The 21,616-nt window shown below is 35.9% G+C and overlaps 1 protein-coding gene across 6 annotated transcripts in view; it reads left to right on the top strand.

The window, feature by feature from the left end:
* LOC136832726 (putative glycerol kinase 5) overlaps positions 1 to 19,598 on the top strand; it is a 32,090-nt gene extending 12,492 nt beyond the window's left edge. For all 6 annotated transcript variants that reach the window (XM_067094230.1, XM_067094231.1, XM_067094234.1 and 3 more), the window contains 10 exons: positions 145 to 314; positions 1,138 to 1,227; positions 2,925 to 3,047; positions 3,725 to 3,916; positions 4,925 to 5,051; positions 9,788 to 9,892; positions 13,238 to 13,332; positions 14,070 to 14,233; positions 15,525 to 15,658; positions 15,984 to 19,598. In XM_067094230.1, the coding sequence (XP_066950331.1) occupies positions 145 to 314; positions 1,138 to 1,227; positions 2,925 to 3,047; positions 3,725 to 3,916; positions 4,925 to 5,051; positions 9,788 to 9,892; positions 13,238 to 13,332; positions 14,070 to 14,233; positions 15,525 to 15,658; positions 15,984 to 16,126 (1,343 nt within the window). In that variant the 3' untranslated portion in view covers positions 16,127 to 19,598. The remainder of the gene's footprint in view (positions 1 to 144; positions 315 to 1,137; positions 1,228 to 2,924; positions 3,048 to 3,724; positions 3,917 to 4,924; positions 5,052 to 9,787; positions 9,893 to 13,237; positions 13,333 to 14,069; positions 14,234 to 15,524; positions 15,659 to 15,983) is intronic.
* Positions 19,599 to 21,616: the final 2,018 nt, after the last annotated feature.

Here is a 21,616-nt window from a genome sequence, read left to right as displayed (position 1 = left end):
GAATACTGTATGGGCATATATATATGGTTAATGGGACTGATGGAACGAGTATATTTTGTGTGAATGCCATAATTTTAGTTAGCAGTCCATGATTAGTCTTCATCTTTCCACTTTTTTTAAAACTTACTTGTTCTTCCTTTACAGATGCAAATTTAAATTCCAAAGACATTTGCTGTCTTGGTATAACAACTCAAAGAGCAACTTTTCTCACATGGAACCGTCAAACTGGTGAACCTCTTCACAACTTTATTACTTGGAAAGATATTCGGGCAGATCGTTTAGTGAAAGACTGGAATGCATCATGGACTTTGAGGGTATGTATATTGGGTTGTGTCATTAGTAATGTTGCCCAAAACCCATGCACATGCTAGTTAAAGGGGGTGAACTTACACTACAGTATATACAAATAAAAGTAGGAGTAACTATTTTGACTCTAATCAGTCAATTTTGTGTGGAAACCCTTGATATTTAGAGATTTTGTCCATAGAGGAAGCTCCTTGACTGTCAGTAAAGGTACTGTTATGAAGACATTGATGCCTGGCTTTACTGCTGCATTATTAAGTCACTTGTTAGTCCAGATGTCTTGGAGCCTTTCCATTCTCATCTTCAAATACTGCTGCCCTCACTCTAGTATCTCTTTATATATCTAATTAATTTATCTTTTTTCATCTTTAATGTACTTTGTCCCTTTTCCATCTTTCATCAGTTATTTTAGTATCCTGAATATTTTCTAATTTCCTAGTGCTGTGTTGAGGTTCTGATTCCATTCTTTCCAACTTCTTTTCTTTGCTGTTGCCTTCCTCCTCTTTTCCCAGCATTCATCTTAGTCACCATCTTTGACCATCCTTTGCCACTCAGAACTTTCTTGTACTTTTACTTGAAAATTATGCTCAGGATGGTGAAATTCTTCTTTATCATATATTGCCAAACTCTAAGACTAGTTTACAGCTGTGCATCAGAATATTTTTCTTTGTGAAATTTAATGATACTTCATAATAAAAATGTATTATTCTCAAGGATTCAAAATCATATTGTGTGAAATTTTTAAGTTTTAGATACCTGCTATATAAAGGATAAATATGATTCTAAATTTTGAGATTACAGTGCATATCTAATTAAGTCTTCTCTTCTTACCAGGGGTTAAGATGGAGTTGCTCTCTGTTGTATGGTGTTTTGAGAGAAAAACGTTATTTGGCTGCTAGTGTACTAAAATTTCTCAATATTCAAGTAAGTAATCATAGTGCACCTGCGAGGTTTGCCTCCTGTTAAACCTTTCACACCTTTTTACTGTCAATTTCTGTTTCATCGCTGAATGACCTCATAGGTCCCAGCACTTGGCCTTTGGCCTAAATCCCATACAATATTTTATTCTGTTCCATTCTGATATTCAAGTAAGCACTTTTGTAAGCACTTTAAAAGCAGATGAACTTTTGTGCTTTGATTGAAGCTCTTATATAAAAGAACTGGAAAAGTGCAGGCTCAAAGGAATTGCAAGTCTTCATTTTAGAATACACTAATTAACCAAGCATTAATAGGAGTGGAAGTCACTGTACTTCATTTATTTCCCATCATCCTTGTTGCAAACAGTAGCCTGTTTATGAGTGTAAGTAGTGTTAACAACATTTCCTTAGACCCACGCAGCGTTGGCAACTATCAGAGGGCGATTTTTCATTCTTGAAATTTATATATGTTGTGTGTATATATATATATATATATATATATATATATATATATATATATATATATATATATATATATATATATATATATATATATAATATGTATACATATACATATGTATATATATATATATATATATATATATACATATATATATATATATATATATATATATATATATATATATATATATATATATATATATATACACATATATATATATATATATATATATATATATATATATATATATATATATATATATATATATATATATATATATATATATATATATATATATATATATACACACACACATACATACATACATATATATATATATATATATATATATATATATATATATATATATATATATATATATATATATATATATATATATATATATATATTATATACATATATATATACACACATATACATACATATATATATACATATACTGTATATATATACATATATACAGTATATACATACAGAATATACATACAGTATATATATATATACACACACACACACATCCATCCATCCATCTTTGATACCTGGGGTCTGGTTGTATCTGGATAATGTAGAGCTCTGGATAATGCATATCAGGATAATTGAGAGATAACTATAATTAATGGATTAAATGTATGCACACAGATATTGTATAAAATTAAGGCCTTGAAAATCAGACCCGTAGGATATTAAATATCATAAAAGAAAAATTCACTAATTAAGACAGTAAGAAAATGATAATCCTCTTTAGTTTAATATATGTGACGTTTACTGATGTAGTTTTGATAGCACTGAAGGAGTCATTTTAAGTAAATTGTTTGTGTACATCTTAGCTGTTCTTTCTCTGCATCAGTTCATCAGATGATCTGGATAGCTATTCTTTGCAATATGCCATAAGGCCAGTTTACAGCAGATAGTTTGGTTACATGTAATCATTTAATTTTTAAAAAAGTTTCAGTTTCTTCAGATACATTTGCCCTTATTTTATGTAAATTGTTTAAAGTCGAATTCCACACATGGCCTTTTATGCTAGTCATAAGAAATTAATTAGTGTGAAAAATTGTTTTCTTTAATGACTGCAGCTCATACTAATTGCTAATTGCATAAATTTTGTGTTTTAGTTACTACCGTTATCAGCAGCAGGTATATGTCAAGATGGGTTTGTGTCTAGTAACACTGAAATTTATTGATGGAGAAGAGTAACTTTCTGTTATCAACCCTTTCAGGTAAGTCTTCGACTTAAGTGGATATTAGACAACAATGAAAGAGTGAAAGAGCAGCTGTCCAAAACAAATCTCTTGTTTGGTACTATTGACACATGGTTGATATATAAACTCTCTGGAGGAAAGGTAAGAATATAGAATAATGGAATGTAGTACAAAATTAATTAAAGCTTTGAACATGAATTTTTTCTGGAAATATTTCAGCAAAAAGGGCAGCTAGTTTTAAAGTATTATCTGTATCCAGTGCTAAATGAATGTTGCAGGTAATAATTGTATAGCAGGAAGACTTTCATGTGCATTTACTTGCAAGGACAGACGACTCAAACTCCTTGCTGATGTGTCATATTCCTGATTGGAGTGAAATCAGACAGTTGCAATCATATTGCATAGTTTTTCTCCCATTCAAGTCTTATTTCTAATAAGCAAACATTAACTAGCAGGAAATTACTTGTATCTGGTACTTCTCTTGAGTTATGAAAAAGTTATGTTTACATATTTGTAGTACAGTGCTGTACTGTAATCACCCCTATGGACAGTCAAGTTAGTAAGTGGAGAGATGTTTCAACTACAAAATTACTAAGTGTATATTTGCTTATTGCATTAAAATTTAGATTTTTCTCAGGAGTCATGCCAGTCCCCTTTCATATTGGACACTGTTGTGTGCAGTTATTCTTTATTGTAATCTAGAAAAGTTTATTATTGATGTATGTTGTACCCAGTATTTTGCCAGCTTATTATTTAGAAGTTCTTATGGCATTATTGTTACTACTGTTTAATAATTCTCATATATTTACCTGAAACAGGTCCATGCAACCGATTACTCTAACGCCAGTGGTACAGCAATATATGACCCTTTTATTCAAGATTGGAGTCCCATCATGACATCCATGCTGAATATACCGATGCATATTTTACCAGAGCTTCGAAATTCTGATGGTGAATGGTGCACTTGCTCTCAAGATTTGTTTGGTGCTCCAATACCTGTTACAGCAGTGGTAATTACAGTTCTGTTAGTTTAAAGCATGGAATTATGAGTAAAAATATCTTGGTACTAGGTTTTAGTGATGATATACAGATATCTCATACCCTTATTGTTATAAAATAATTGTTAGTAGTCTGCATCTAGTTGTAAGGAGTTTTACTTGATAAATATAGTACTGTAGATTTAAAACATGGTCAGTGGATTGGTTAACTTGGCTCTCACAGTCCATAATGAAAATTATCATGGGTTAAAGGCAGTCTTTGCTTCTTTGACTATTTTACTCTTATTTTTGTATTCCACTCCCAAATTTCACTGGAGTCATTGCAGTCTAAAGTCTGGAATTTGGTTAGATATTTTGTAATCTTTCCTCTTATTGTCTTTATTAAAGTGTCAGGATGTGGTTTCCTAATCATTGGTACCTTGTACATTGAGCCATTTGATAGATGTGGGATATTTTTCCATATTTCTCATCCTTTTAAAGTCCTCTTTTAGGTTTATTTCTTACTTATGGCCTTATTAGGCTGAGTTAGGACTAATGAAAAGACAGCACCTCCTTTTACTTCCAGTTCCAACAATCACTCATTGTACAAATGGTAGCTATTCAGTCACAGGTGACATAGAATTCAGCATAAGTAAAGTAAGCAGGAACATTATAGGGGTGCATAAAAGATTTACTATATTTTTGATGCTTCCAAAATTCAAGCCTCCTGTTTTGCCTTGAATGTCCTTCTATCATCTCCCCTTTTTGCTTTCTTTTCTGCAGTTGCTTTCACTCACAAAGGTACCTAATGACAACTGTGTTACCCTAAGTATGAGTGCTTTTTGGTGAGATTATTCCCAAGGGGGGAGATTCATTCCATCCATTTGGCAACTGATTCTCAGCTAAAACCTCACTGTTCTGGGCAGTATAGCAGAAGTAAAATATCATGATTTTATTTTAGGGATATTGAAGTTCAGATTTTTTATTTTATGTTTTATCCCTACCTATTAGTAATTATATTCTGTCTAATTTATTCCCAAGATATCTGATCAAGGAGCATCATTGTTTGGTATGTGTCGATTCAGAAAAGGTGATGTTAAGATCACTCTTGGTACTGGTTCATTCCTCAACGTTAATACTGGAAGTGAAGCACATGCATCTATTAATGGTAAGTTGATTTGTGACATGTATACTATAGTATAAGTAAGGTCTACTAATTGAATGTTTTATATAAGTAACTTACCAAGTAATTACATTGCTATTAGTTCCTACTTTTCATGGCAGCGTAAGTTTTAAATTTCACGGTAGTGTTCTGTTGTTTTGGTGTAGGTAAGCAACCCCGCCCACTTTCGGGGAAGAATAGGTACAACCTGGCTCAGGAGCTCAATTCGTTCCTGCTGCTCATCGACTTAACATCGGTTGTTGGGTAGCTTTTGTTTTGAATTGAATTTCACTGGTTGGTTGCAGGCATCACCGACTTTTCGTGAAGTACACTGTTCTTTTTGGTAGTGCTGATCTATTTTAGTTTAGCTAGTTTCCCAATTGTGACTGAAGTATGTCAGAGTCTAGTGTTCATAGTATAAGATATTGCAGCAAGGGCTGCAAGACTAGATTTGACATCTGCTAAATATGACATGCATATTTGTAGTTCTTGTAGAGGACAAACTTGTTCTCCTGACCTTAATTGTGACGAGTGTAGGGAATGGGATCAGGTGAGATGGAAAACTTTGAATTCTCATTTAGCAAGATTGCAAAGAGATAGAGAGAGAAAGGCAGCTGCAAAAGCTGAAGTTAGGCTGTCTCATTCTCCTGAAGTACCTGCACCTTTGACACCTGTGACTGCCTTTTCCCCTATTCCAAGTCCTCTAACTCTGCCATTAACTCCATTTACCTGTCTCCCTCCTTCTGAGCCCAGTGTCTTAGCCAGTCTCGAAGCAGGGGTAGATAAGAAGTTTAACGTTTTAGTGGATGCCTTAACCCAGCTTGGGGCTTCGGTTAGGATCCTGATGGTTCAATTGAGTGCTTGTAGTGTTGGTGCAAGTGTTGTGTCAGTGGAGGAGGTGGCTGCCCGTCCCACTGACACTCCTAGACTAAGGTCCCCGCCAAACTCCCCTGTACTTGGGAAGGGACAAACCAGACGTCCGAGGGAGGTCGGTGGGGTTTCGTTGCCCTCTCAACCGAGCGGTGGACAGCCGCTGGAAAGGCGTCCATGTGGATGTGTACGCCTTATCGTTGAGTGACTCCGACTCTGACTCGGGTAGGAGGCGTAGTTGGCACTTTCCTGAGTCTTCCAGACCACTGAAAAGGTCTGCTGCCCCTGAGAGCACTCCTCCACTTCCTAGTAAGTGTTCCAGAGATCTGGATCATAGTTTAGAACCCTCGCGCAGCTTCTGGAACCAGAAAAGCACTCTGATGTCTCCTGAATATTTCGTCCCCAAGCATCTGCATAAGAAGAGTTCTGAACAACCAGTAGCAGCTGAGTGCTCGGTGGGGGTAGGTTCTGTGATGGCTGAGCGCCCAGAAGGGGATGAGAGTGAGTGTGTGAGTGCACTGCTGTGACTTCTCCTCCACCAGTATTGACAAGGTCACCTGCTTGTTTGGCGCAACCGCCTGCCAGACGTTCGGTGCCACTGCCTGCCAAACATTCGGCTCCATGTACCTCTCCCACTGAGCAGCCAGCACAGTCAGTTTTGATGAGTGTCAGCATTCCAGTGGTGCAGGACTCCTCCTTAGACCCAATCCATCGTCGTCTGTATAACATTTTGGACTTGTTAAAGAAGCCTTCGTCTGCAGTTCAGGAACAACCGGACTTAGCTCCCTTATCAATTTCTTCTTCAGATGAAGAAGACATAGAGAAAGTCGTTCTTCTCTCTTTCAGCTCTGTTGTCCCCAGGCTCTGCTTTTGTGATGAAGCAACCTGCAGGCTCCTTTAACCTGCTGAAGATGGTTCTTTCCTGTTCCTCGAAGAAAACCTTGTCCTGCATGGAGAGTTAGTTGTCCAACAAGAGAAACCTCAGGAAGGCTACCTTTTGCAACCTTCCCCTCATCTGATGAAAAGGAGTTATCAGTATTATGCCACCGGGGGAGCTCCTTCTTTAGGAGAGTCTGCTTCCTCCTAAAGGGATTTCTCCATTTTGATTGACTGTATGCGATGTTCGGCGTTCAATTCCACCAAGATCTGCTTTTTGTCTTTAGAACGGGACCATTTAGTGAAGAACTTATTCAAAGTCTTTGAAATCTTTAGCTTTCTAGATTGGACTTTGGGGGCTTTGACAAAAAATATTGAAGATTGCACCTCCCTCCAAGACATCTTCACAGCAGACTGGTTGGAGTGTTGTCCTGCACGGACAAGGCAGCACGTGATGGCTCGCAAGAACTAGCTTCTCTCTTTGCCTAGGTCATCCTGAAGAAGAGAGAGTTGTGGTGCTCTTTTACCATGAAGGGAGTTACTCCCTCTAAGAAATTGTCTCTTCTCTTTGCCCCTATGGATCGTGGGAATCTGTTCCCTAGTGCCTCCCTAGTGCTACTTTAGGGTGTGTAGCTTCCGAGCTACAGAAGAAGACGACACAGGATTTACTTGCGCAGTCTACAAAACAACCTAAGCAGCCAAGTTGTATGCCTGTGCCCTCTTTTAGTGCCAGTGTGCCCTCTCATTTACAGCCATGGCCCTTTCGAGGTGGCAGAGCCGGATATCAGTCCCGTTCACACACCAAGATCTGTTCAGTGCCCCCAGTCGAGAAATCCTCTACCAGACCTTCCTCTAGCAAGTGAGGGTCCGGTCCTCCGTGTTCTTGTGGGAGCCAGGCTTCTTCATTTCTGGAGGAAATGGGAAGCAAAGAAAGTGGAACCATGGGTTATAGAAATCCTGAGAGAGGGTATTCCACCCTGTTCAACGCAGAACCCCCATTGGCATCAGTTCCCTTCAGCTTGACAGCCTACTCTGTAGATTCACAGAGGTTTTCGACCCTGTTAGAGGAGGTATCCTCCCTGCTCAGGAAAGGGGCTATAGAGGTTGTGGAAGACGTAAATCTGAAGGGGTTTTACAACCACCTTTCTGTTGTACCCAAGGCTTCGGGAGGTTGGAGACCTGTCCTGGACGTAAGCGCCCTGAATTTCTTTGTCAAAACAACACAGTTCCACAGCCTTTCCACAGCCCCAAAGGTCTTCACCAGGGTTCTCACCCCCGTTAGTGAAGTGGCTACATCTGATGGGCATCAATGATGACTGTCTCCTACGTTCTCCTTTAAGAACTCACTGCACGGAGGACGTACATAAGATACTCATCCTCGCCCAGGATCTGGGCATTCTAGTCAACTTTCCCAAGTTGCAGTTAGTCCCAACTCAGTCTTTTGTAAAGCTCCTTGAGGACGGAACAAGCAAGTTATCAAAAGACAGGTTTTGACATAGGAAAAACCTATTTTTGGTTGTCACTGTTGAGTCCTCGAAACCCTCCCACTTCCCTGACGATAAGGCATGGTGTTTGGGCAAGGGATCATCCTACATTGACCAGCAGAGAGTAATGGGGCTGGTCTTTTACCTGTCCTTGTCGTAAACAAGATGGCAGATGCACATGCACAATAGTCACTTATTGCAGTTTTTGATGTAGGAAAAACTGGGTTCAGCTTCGCTAAAGATAAGGGAAAATGCCCTCTTATCTTTGAGTCCATTATACTCTATCATGTGTCATAGTGTTTTCCGTATGACACAATACCTGGCTACAAGACCAGGTTAAAAAATATTTCTTTGATACTAGTCTAGCCACCATGGAGTGCTGGCACACCATGGGGGCCGGGGGTAACTCTTTGAAGACTCAACAGCAACTACCAAAAATAGGTTTTTCCTACATCAAACCCTGTTTCATGTATACTTACCAAGTAATTACATGATTGGAGGCCTCCCGCCTCCCCTCTCATGGACTTAGAGCATGAACGAATTGAGCTCCTGAGCCAGGTTGTACCTATTCTTCCCCGAAAGTGGGTGGGATCAGTTACCTACACCAGAACAATAGAGCGCTACCTTGAAATTTAAAACTTAAGCTGCCATGAAAAGTAGGAAGTAATAGCAATGTAATTACTTGGTAAGTATATATAAAACCTTATTTTATTATAAAAATGTCATTTTCATCTTATTTGCAATCTAATTTTTTGGTATTCTTATTTTTTGTGCAGATGCCTCCTGAAACAAACCCATCACTCATACATGGTCACATTTAGCATCTTCAAATGTCCACAGACTATTTGCTTAATAGTTTAATAGACAAGAAAATGAGTAGTAACAGTGCATACTCCACCTGGAGCCTGAGGTATCTATCGCTCATCTTTCTCACTTTTTGTGTCTGCATCACTGTAAACAACCAAGGGCGGGGAATGTTAATGCTCTATTGTATTTGAGAGTAATACTAAGAAAAAACAGGTAAAAAATTTGCGCTATGAATAGTTTGATTTGTATAACTTCTCCTTTATTCATGTCCTCCATCCTCAAAGTTGTGTGTTTTGTGTTTACTGTATTAAGTAGATTAATAAGTAGTCACATTGATAGACACATGAAGTCTGCCTAAATTCATAATGCAGGTATTTATGAATTTAACTTGATGAAAAAGTTAGACAGCTAAATGAGAGCAAAGGGAACAGATGAAAGATGAAAAATATAAGGGACAAAACAGTTCATATGGGGTGGAATGAATGCTGTAAGAACTTTAGTACTGTGTACAGTGTGTTTTTCAAGGCACATTGTAAGCACTTCCCCAACATGAATGACCTCTTTGAGCTTCAATGATGCACCATTTTATCATTTTCTAAAAATTCTCTATAAATTCTTCTGTTTGTTATTATACTGTAGGAGTAAGTGTATTAGTTTTCTGTGTGTAATATTTTGGTATGATATTTGTGGTGTCTTCCTCCTCAGGAATCTATCCCGTGCACGGATGGAAAGATTCAGAAGGAATAATACATATGGCAGAGGCATCATCCAATGACAATGGAACCATTATTGAATGGGGAAAGAAGATTGGTAAGATTTCATGGAGATTTTGTTTAGCTATTATAATTTAATTATAAAATATTGGCTTTTTATTTTAAATTTTAACCGGGGGAGAACACTTCTGTCTCCTGATTACATCTTCCTATCATATTGAGTACAGTGCGGAGTTGAAAATAATATGTGAATTTTAATAGCTTGTCTTTTGTATTATTTTTAATTTTTTGTACTTTCAGAATTGTATTTTTAAAGAATGCTAATTTTTATTTTTATGGAAAATATATTATTATTATTATTTTCACCAAGAATTTTGGGGTAAAATATGCAAGTGTATTGAATATAAATAATGACGGACACTACTTTAATATCCAAACGTGTTTTCACTCAGGTATATGCATGTTTAGCCAAAGATATAGAACTAGACTTCAAGTAATCCCATCTTCATAAGATTTGAGTTATCACATCAATCAGAGATGCTGCAAATGGTCTAAGATGAAAGGCAGGAAAGATCACCTTGACATGATCAGTTGATAATTTAGTGCTCCTTGTTTCTTTTTACAGTAGCTCACCGAGATAACGGATTAAAGTGTCCAAGCCTACGCCACTATAAAAGAAACTCCGATATATCGTTGTATATATGCATGGATGCATGTTTTTGCCATAAAGTATAGGTATTTATACCCTGTACCCCGTAAACTACTGTGAATTGCTTATAACTGCTTATTTTAACACTTCACTGCCTAATTTAATAGTTCAAACAAAAATATACCTTAAATTATCATACTGAAACACTGAAACCATTTAATATCATTTCAAACAAAAATACACCCCAAACCATCATCCCAAAACACCCAAAGTCATCTTACATTACCCTCCTAAAACTGTTACTCTTAAGTATATGCACCCCTAAAGCACTTAGAACAATGATTTACTAATTTTAAAATATTAATATTAATGTAAACACAGCAAAATATATGTAAGATATTTAATACAAATTAAATAAATGTTTTACAGAAGTGTGACAACTAATCAAGTTAGTCGTTTTTTCTCATAGTATTGAAGTCGTTCCATTTTCAATTTTGCAATAAAGTACATTTATATAAACAGTACCCGTAAAGTAAGATAAAAGCCTTTTTATTAACCTGTTAAGCGTCACCGACGGCATATCTCGGTCGGCTGCATCACATATCACAACACCTTCAACGGAGCAACACATCCTACCTCTTTCAAGGATGGTGCACAACTGAATTTGGTCCGAAATGCTCTTCCCTCTTATACAAATTGTAGGAACGTCAGTTGATAACACTATGAGCTAAGTTAGTGGTAAATGGCAACTTTTTTTTGTAAGGGAAAGACAGTTTGACAAGAGGACAACAACCTCCACCTCCCACTACACTTCTGGTGTTCATTGATAAAGAACTAATTTCTTTTTGTTTGATCTCATTTATCCTCCCATAATGAGCGATCTAAAGCGAAAGAAAAATCTTTTGCATGAAGACATGTTATCCTTACTTGTTGTAGAGAATGATGATGACTGCGATAAAAGACAATAATGTCGCCTTTTCCATAATCGGCACAAAAATTACTCTCTCTCTCTCTTTGCTGTGAATTCCAAGAACTTTTTGTTCAGGATAAGGGAAACCCTGTGGAGTTCCCTTTACTTTCGTTCACCCAAAGGTGTGAAATTTAGTGTTCAGGATAAGGGAAACCTTGTGGTTTTTTTTTTTAAGTTTTTTATGACAAAGTCATGGAGAACGTTGTAGCAGTAATGAACACATTTTCCATCCAGTTTCTAGATCAATATATAGAAAGTTTGCCTACAATATCAAGTGCACTAAAATGGTATTACACAAATGAAAATGAAATGAAACAATTCATTAATCTACTGGCTCTATGTTTCAGAGAATGGTATTCAAAAGAATAATTTGTTTCCTATTATGTGTCATGCTTATAATCTTTAGGATATAAAAATACACAAAATAAATTCTTTAATCTTTTTTATTCTACATTATTTATTATCATAATATCCTCATACAAAAATCAATATCAATGTAAAAAAGAACACATAAAGAAGCATAAAAATTATCATAGACTAAATGACCGCTGTGCGAGCTAGAAAATGTGATGATATGAGAGCGGCAACGTCTCTCATAAAGGACGCTTAACAGGATAATATAAACTGCAGAGCAATATACATTACAGTATTGTAAAGTGAAATTACAGTGTACTGTAAGCATAAACATGTATTCATGTGTGGGTGATGTGCTTTCTCCCTCACTCAAACCCCCAACATTCCTTTTTGGCACCTGATTTAAAAAAACAGTTTGGTGCTCGATCCGGAGGCGAAAACCCTCAAATTGATATTTCTATTTCACCGCCGTTTGGGGTAGTGCCATCAGTGCACCTCATGTGGTGCAGTGTATGCATTACTCAAGGTTCTATGCAGCGTCCCTTCGGCCCCTAGCTGCAACTTCTTTCATTCCTTTTACTGTACCTCTGTTCATATTCTCTTTATTCCATCTCGCTGTCCACCCTCTCCTAACAGTTGATTCATAGTGCAACTGCGAGGTTTTGCACCTGTTACACCTTTAAAACCTTTTTACTGTCAATTTCTGTTTCAGTGCTGAATGGGCTTAGTTGCCCCAGTGCTTGGCACGTATGCCTAAAATCTATAAATCAATCAATCAGTTTCCTTTTCGCACCGATATAAGCGGAAGTACAATATACCACGGTCCGTTATTTCGGTGCGCTATTGTATACTTATTCTTTTTGCTTTGGTTATCATTGCATATTTGTACAGTACTTGCAAAATTAATTATTCCTGTAGTTTAGGTTTTTTGTATTGTGACTAATTTTTTTAGTATTTAGTTTTCCTTTTTCCACTTTTCTGATGTAGTATTAGGGCTTGTGTTCTTTCTATGTACAGTATATTTTTAGCCATGTGATTATTTTAATGTTTGGTTTGGCATTTTGTATTTTGTTTAATCATTCTAATTAACTTTCTGGGGTAGCTAGCCATTGACTCTGCCCTAGTTTAGCCATTCTTTATTAGGTTTCTATAGACAACTCTGTAGCCATCTTCAGTAAGGACGTTCATGCTACAGTATGTTTGTCCCCTTTCAAACAAACTCTGAAACTTAGGTTATGTTGTGTTTTTCTGTTTGTGTTCTAGTTTATGCAACAATTAAATGAGAAACTGAAATTAGGCCAATTACAATCTTGTGCTTCACAGGGGTTTTTAGCTGCTGTAGATAGAAAAATAGATTAGTCAAAACTGATTGAAGCTATTGGTTAATGGCTAGCTGCCAGAATAATTTATGAAAAGAAAGTCTTATTAGTGAAAGTATTAGCATTACATTAACATAATTTTTTTTACAGGTTTATATGAAAATGCTGCTGAAACATCTGATTTGGCAAGTTCTGTGAAAAGCTCCAATAATGTTTACTTCATTCCTGCTTTTAAAGGAATTCAGGTATTCTGTAATAACTTGGATATATTTACTAATTGTCCTACTCTTAATGATAATCTAGTGCTGTAGCATAATATAGTTATGCACACTTTGCTGAAATGTTTTAAAAATTCAACATGAACTTTTTTCGTATTTAGGTTTTTGCAATTAGTTCATCACAACTTCAATTACTTTTTGCCTTTTTCAGCCACAGATTTTCTGTACTTTTTGTTATTTTATGTAACCATTTTTGCTTGTGAGCAAGTGAACAATTCTGACAGTAAATTTTTTATATTTTTGTCCTGTATTTGTACATGAACATATGCATTGTATTTGTAGTGTTTGTATATTTTGCTTTGTTGTGTTTGTACTGAGAACAGATTTGTTGTAATTTTTTATTACATAATGCCAGGCATTTATTATAGATAACAGATTTTATAGAGACCATAACAAATCACAGACAGGAAGCTGTAGACTGTTTGATCTAGTAATAGTGACTGCAGCTTTGGCCTCTATATCAGCATCTTGATTTCTTTCAATGCTTATATGCGCAGGCACCAACATATTTCAACGTTTGTATAATGGAAACTTGATTTGTTGGATAAAGGGATGGATTTTGCCATACAATAACTGGTTTTAAACTCTATTTAATAAAGAGATGAAACTCTATGTACAGTAATATATATATAGGTTTTGTATAAATGCTGTTATCAGTCATCAAATTGTTCCAGAAAGAATAGTTGATTTTTCTGTACCTCCAGGCTCCTGTAAATGATACTAGAGCTACCAGTGGATTTCTTGGATTAAGCGAGGAAACCACACGAGCTCACATGGTACGTGCCATGCTGGAATCTTTAGCCTTTCGTGTTTATCAGATGTACAAGACATTGCACGAAGAAGCTGATTACGAATTCTCATCTGTCAGGTAATTGACTCTCATTCATTATGTAAGCTGCTTTTTCAGAAAGTAGTATGTTTTGTATTTTTTGACAATTTATGATGAATATTGATGGTTCGCTGATTTTTAAGAAAACATAACTGGGATGAGTTCTGGAACACTACATTTTCCAGAGTTGTGGGATTTTTATGAGTACAGTACTGTACATTATTATAAAGGGTATGTTGTATAAAGTTAATTTCACTGATATTTCTTAGTAATGTTTATGTAAGATTTATATGGTAGTGATGGTTTTGACCAAGGAAAACTTAATTTTAAGCTGCAACCATTTCCAAAGTCCAAGTCTACATAAATCAGTAGTGACGGATGTGTTTTTGTTAGGTATGGTAAAGTTCTTAATTACTTGCATTTGTTGCTGGTTTGTTCTTTCTAAATATAGTATGTATTATTTATATAAGTATATAATTAGAGAGAATAGATCAGAGAGAAAAAATGCATGAGATAATATTATTACATATATATTCAACAAAGGCTTAGATTGATCACACTAGTAACAAAAATGTACAAGTGACTACAGATGAACGTAGACATGAGCTTAGGACCAGATGGCTGTTTAGAACTTAAACTCTATGTTCCCAACCTTAGTAGCTACATACATCTCATGATATTTTGTTAATAAATTGCTCCATGGTGGCTTTCTGTCCTGTATTTAAAAAAAAAATGAGTTTAGTTGTAGAATAGCTGTCTAGTAGACACACTGAACATAAAATTTTTTGTTTAATTTAAGATTTTTGTAAATTTTGGCCATGATTTGCATACAAAAATGTTAATATTTTAAGTGTTGATTTATCAAAGGTATGAACCTTTACTTTTAGATACTCGGCTATGACTGTATGAAGGGTCAATGATGTGAAGTTGTGGTATAGTTATAAATATAATTATGGTGTACATAGGAATTTTTTCTTGTGGACAATGACATTTTTGTATTTTCTCTCTTGTTTTCTATAAGTAATGTGGGCAAATTTATTACATAATAAATTCTCTTTACACATTATTGCCATCAAATTTTCACTGTACTGATGATGCCATTGAATACCTTCATATATATTGCCCTTGGCTATAAAAGGGTCAGCCATTATTGTACTTCTACCATATTATTGCCTGGTATCTCTTGGTGTGCTTGTTTACCTCACAGAGGGTAAATATTTTTTCATGTCATAGTTCATCCTCAGCGTATTTCCTATTTGTTACTGAATTCCATGATATTTGTGTTGTTACAGTTTATGAGAAGTCTTAATTTTGCAATACTTTCTTTCAGAGTTGATGGAGGAGTATCTCAGAATGATTTTATGATGCAGATGATTGCTACTCTGACAGGAAAGACTGTTGAGAGACCCATTAACATAGATTCTTCAGCTCTAGGTTGTGCATTTTTAGCTGGTATTGGTGCAGGTATTGTTAACTAACTTTGGACTGTTCTGTAATGTTTTAAAACTACCAAGATAGCTTTTTCAGTCATCATACCAAGATTAAATCACTTCTGTTTTAAAAGACACATGCTGTTCATGATTTATTATATAAATGTATTGTTGATTTTTTATTTGTAATTCAACTTTAGAGTAGGTTTTAAAAGACTGAGTGTTTGGTGTGAGCAGCCACAGGTCACAGTGAGGTATGAGAGCCAACAGCGGTACTGAGAGTGGAATTGACTGTAAAGTGTTTTGATTTGCAATAAAAATATTCAGTAATGTAAATATTTACCATTTTTTCTCAACAGGGATATGGCAATCAAGATCTCAGCTGGTACCAGCATTCAAAGTAGGTAAGGTTTTCAACCCTGATATGGAACTCAGACCAAAACTGTTGGCTGAAATGAAGGAATGGGAAAGGGCCCTCAAACGCTTTACGAAGTGGCTATGAAATAATTGATGTTCTGGTTAATTGATTTTTTATACTTTTATAGAAAGATACTACCTCAAAGTGTTCATCTCTGTCTTTCCTGAGCTACTATACAGTATTCTGTAAATACTTTCATTGTTATTGAATAATATTGTTGAAGTTTATGTTGTTATATTTTCATAATTATAACATTTGGTAGCAATAGCATTTGTACAAAAAGAGCCCTCCACTGTTCAGAGGTTACGTTTATTCAGCTAGATAAACTGTCTTCCATAGATATTAAGAACTGCATTTGCTGTGTAAGATAAGATTGGAAAGCCAGGCAGCCTAATTTAGAATTTCTTGGTTTCTAACCAAACAGTGAGGAATGAAATATATCATGTTTATATATAAAAAAATCTTTGCCTCCTACCTTGGTTCAAAGTGTGTCTGTACATGCTTAGCAAAATATGAGGTGTTAGGAGATGCCTTCAGTAAGGGTAAAGCCATTGCATCTATCACATACCTTCTTATCATGAATCATTGATCCTATCTGCCAGGCAAAGACCTGCTCTTGTTCTGTGATATCATTTTTTTTTTCTATTTCGTGGTTGCATTACTCTCTTTTTCAACATGATGGTGAGTTAAATACAATGAATGTGTTGGTTTCCTTTCTAATTATTCACAAAAATTGTTGCTTACTGTAAAACATTCCAGTGGTCACACTCCTTTACTGTGCACATTGCTTGCTGTGCTAAAGTTACCCAAAGATGGAGTTATTCGTGAAAAAAGAGATTTCATTTCTCTTAGTTGGAATTCCTCTGATAATTATTTACATGACACTTCTAACCCATCTGTCGTTTCATTTTTTAATAGTATGCCAATTTCATTTTGACGTGTGTTGCTGCCATTCCACCAGAATTTATATTTCTCTGTATCACTATGATTGTTTTTTTACAAATACTTAATATTGTTTCCTCTCTTTCTCAAAAAGTTGGTGTTTTGCAGAAATGTTTTTTAATGTTTCATGATGAAGCTATTATATCTACTTGGTTGAACTTTTTTTCTTCATTGTTTGGAGTACTGAACTCCAGTATGGTCTTTGGGTGCTGACTCCCATTTCAGACTCTTGGATAGAGTTATGTCATCAGTCAAGTTATATTTCCAACTCTTGATGTTGACTTGTGACACAAACAAAAAGTGAGTTCATTATGTTTGTTGCATAAAATGTTCTGCAATAACAGACAACGTCTGCACTTTTTGAGTTAGCTGTTTTGCTTGCTACGCTAGGCAGTGTATTATTTTCTAGTTTCAGGTTTAATACTGCTCAGTTTGCCAAGAGTTTTATATTGGCTACATTTAAAATGTAGATTAGTTTGCCCAGTGCAGTAGGGGAATCTTCTGATCTCCAAATATTAAGATAGGAGCAAATTTATTCCTGCTCTCTGTTGACATCTCATGATTTCTAGCTTATCAGATTTTTCTGTTTCCTCATACTGATTTATTTATCACCTTTTCTTATAACTTGTCTCGCTTTGCAGGTGGGTTTTCCTTTGGAGCCATTTTGGGGATACAGTCTGTTGACTCTGTCTGTAAGGTTTGTATCAATATTGTGTGAGGAGCTGTCGATTCCAAAGACAATAAATTTTTTTATGGAATGTGAAGAATTGTTTAAAAATATTGGTGCCTCCCACATGCACAGTCTGTTTTGGTGGCTGTAAGATCTCCTTTTTACAATTATCCTCAGGTCACCTGTTTGTCAATACTTCTCATATGAAGTTTAGTTCAGAGAACTTGGGAAACTACCAAACTTTGCCATTCCATTCTTGATTGGAATGTGAATTCATGGTAACACTGTCAGGATGATTTGATAACTTTTGACTTTCTTCTTTCAATCTATTTGCCTTCTGTATTGGACTAGATAATGGCATTTGAACTTCTGAGTGACTCATTGCCCAAAGTTGCCGTAACAGGAGTGGTTTGCATATCTCCTTGCAAAAGATCTCTCATGAAATGAACACAGCAGCCCAGTCTCTTTCAATTTCACATCAGTCAAATCAGTCGAAATGTAGAGACCATATGCATACATGCTTGAAAGTTATCCAGTCTACCTTCCAAAAGAGGCTGTATGACAAGGCTGCCAGAATCTTCCACTAACAAGTCTTCCACCTTATCGCCCACAATTATAAGTCAACCCCTTCCAAGTTTTTCTCTAGGGAATTTATAAATTTTCTCAAATGGAGTTCCTTTTTGGCAAATTTGTCAGGAAAATAACATGGACAGTTTCCTCTTCTAAACAGTCCTTTTTCTAAGACTTCCACTGTCTTGCAAGTCTTCCCACTTTTCTTTCAACATCTCAAAATCAGCTTAATTAGCTCACACCAGAAAAAGGCAGTTAGCGAGTCTCCTTGCTCCCTGGCTACATCAACGAGACCCAGCTACCTCGTCCCTTTCCAATACGTATTTCAGGATGTTACAGTTTGTAGGAGTGAGGCTAATCCTAGCTGCTACTGCTTATGTGTTACCTCTTCAAATCTTCTTTATCTCTATGAACATTGTAAGCCTTTGGCTCTTCTGTCTGAGAGGGTGAAATTCAGTCACACTGAACTGAAATTTGTCAAGTTTGTTTTCTGTGTACTTCAGGACTCTTCAAAAACAATTTATCCTTGACCTAGCCAAACAGTCAGGAAAGTGGAGTTACCAGGACCCTATTATAAAGTAGAGTACATAGTTTAACCGGGAAGCGACGCAGTTGGGAGCCAACAGCACACAATACAGAATCTATAGTTCTGGTACATTCACACTAAAAGGGATAATAAATGGATGTAGGAGTTTCAACATGCTTATAGGGAAATTTCTTGCCACTTAGTCCAACAGGATGAGCTTGAGCTCTTGTTAAGTATGTACTTGGCCTCACTCTTGAACCCAGAGCTTAGACTTGTATAAGGCAATGGTTTGTAATTGAATAAAGGGTAAGATACTAAACAAGTGAAATGAGACATTGGCAAAGGATAATTAAAAACAGTGACTCCAACTGAGGATTAAGCTGAGAAGCAGTAGTTTGTATCTGTATGAAATAAGGAAATTCAATTCTGCTATTTATGCATTGGGAAATACAGAAACTGATGTTCGTATACAGTATTGCTAACTAAAAACATTCAACATACTGTACTGTGATAACTATGCTAAGTCTATGCACAACTTTAAAACTGGAAAGATTTGCTTCTATGATGAGGTAGTATTGCAAGTTTTCAAGTATAAAGATTCTCTCATTTTCATTTTGCATGGTGGCAGAATGCTTACAATATTAACTTACAGGTGCAAGTGGTGCAAGTTTTTGCAAAAGTTACTCACTTTTAAAGTTAAAGTTGAGATTATTTTTTTAATGTATAAACAACTGCAGCTAACAAACTGTAATACTGACTGGTGACCTGATGTTAATTTACTAAAGAAAAATGTTAAAATATGCTGTGAAGTACATAACTGAAATAAATACATTTATCTGAATTTTTAATTAATTTTTATTAACATCCAAATATCCCAAGAAACCAATAAAAGGTGATTAATGCCATAACTTAGTTTACATTAACCAACCTTTCATGATGTTAAACTACTGTCTGCCTTACCCATATGTTTACAAATAGAAACCTAGATATAAGCCAATATGTAGGGTTTTCAGTTTTTGCTGATTATCCTGAAGAAAAACCCATCAACTTTTTGTCATTTCCCTTTAAATGTTTAGACACAAATTATCTTGGTTAATATTTGTGTTGTGCACTTTGCCTGAATTGTCATCTTGTCCAGGTCTTCATCTATGGCCTGTCTCCATGATTTTCTGGGTTTTCTTACTGGTCTTTTTCCTGCTACACCCTTCTCAACTGGTTTTCTGACTAACCGGTCCCCCTTTCTATCACATTTCCAAACCATCACAGTTTTTGGGCTCTCAACTTCCAGGCTCTGAACAAACCATTTCTGAACAACTTCCACATATTTATTAATTTCCTCCATCCTTGAATCTACTTAACTTTCTTTCCAAGTGCTTCTGTCCCAACAGTTTTTTTATTTGTGATTTCCATTGAATTTATTGTGTTTACAAGGGTTATACAGTATTCGTTTTTACAAGTGGTCCAGAAATCTTTTATACTCCACCCATGTTGTGACTAATTTTTCTTGGTGTCCTCTAAATACTACCAGTCTGCCCTTCAATCACCACAAGGTCCTCCTCCTCCATGTCTTCACTTTGTATACATAACGGTCACTGAAAGTCCCTTACTTGATACATATTTACATTTTGCAATCCTTCCCCAACTCATGGGCTTGGGGAATGTCTGTATTGGAGGAAGTGACCAATAATGCTTCAGATAGGTCCACCTATGAAGCCAGAGTTTCTACCCCAGCTTAGTATGTTCCTCTGCTGACAGAGTGAGAGATTTGGACAATTCTGGAGAGGATGAAGGAAATAAGATAGGTCTGTAAAGAAGGGAAGGACATTGATCCTTGAAGGGAAATCTGTGACTTCCCCATAGGACACAGACTACTCGGGTCTCTGCCTCTGTAGATGCTGCATTGCCAAATGACATGACAAAATTTGTCAGTGTTCATTGGGAAAGTCTGATTAACCATTTAAAATCCTGTGTCATGTAACCATTTTTCATCACATGAATAACCGAACAGTTCCAGTGCCAGGTCATCAGATTAAACTTTTATCTCTCAAGCACTCAGACCATCATGCTTCATATGCATTTGTCTTTATACTGTACACATAAACACACATGCCTGGTAGAAGCAATACATAGAAACAGTGCACATGGCTGATGATGAGATTACCATAATATATGGTTTCCAGCAAGCAAATTATGTACCTCCTGCCGGCAAAACCATTACTGAATCGTTTTGAATGTTGAAAATTAATCTAGGACAGCAATAAATTATTTTAAACAATAAATGAACCTGAAATTGGATGAGAGCAATTTCTCTCGCCACAAGAATAACATGGATTTAAATGTATTTTGTCAGTTACATTTTTAATAAAAAAAATTGATTCATAATAATTCAGGAGGAAGAAAATAATGTAATTATTTGTTGTCGGTTGCGAGGAGGCTGGGGATTGCTGATTAATCCTCAGAATTCCACTGCCCTGCTGCACCTATGGGCCATACAGTCCAGTATTTTACTTTTTCTGCCGATTTATTAACAAAAACTACCTACTTTTCAATGAGGATAACTGTTTTTGCATGGATGTTACTATACAGTACTGTTATATGTATACTGGTTTGGTATAATAAGAATTGATGCAGAAGACAAGGAAAGGCAATGCAAGACTTGCTTTTATATCTCCTACTGTAATTTATATCTTTTATTGTTATAATCTAGGATGTAATTACAGTTTGATAAATATGTGAATGAGCTGATAATTTTTTATAGGGGGGTTTTCATATGCAGCACATTTATTTCCAAAGAAATAATTACTGTAATAAATTTGGTTCCCAAAATTTACCCAGAGCACAGTCAGTCACTCCTGGTCTCCAGCGC

This window comes from Macrobrachium rosenbergii, chromosome 50, assembly GCF_040412425.1.
Source record: "Macrobrachium rosenbergii isolate ZJJX-2024 chromosome 50, ASM4041242v1, whole genome shotgun sequence".
Taxonomy (NCBI): Eukaryota; Metazoa; Arthropoda; class Malacostraca; order Decapoda; family Palaemonidae; genus Macrobrachium; species Macrobrachium rosenbergii.
This window is presented reverse-complemented; position numbering and strand designations above follow the sequence as displayed.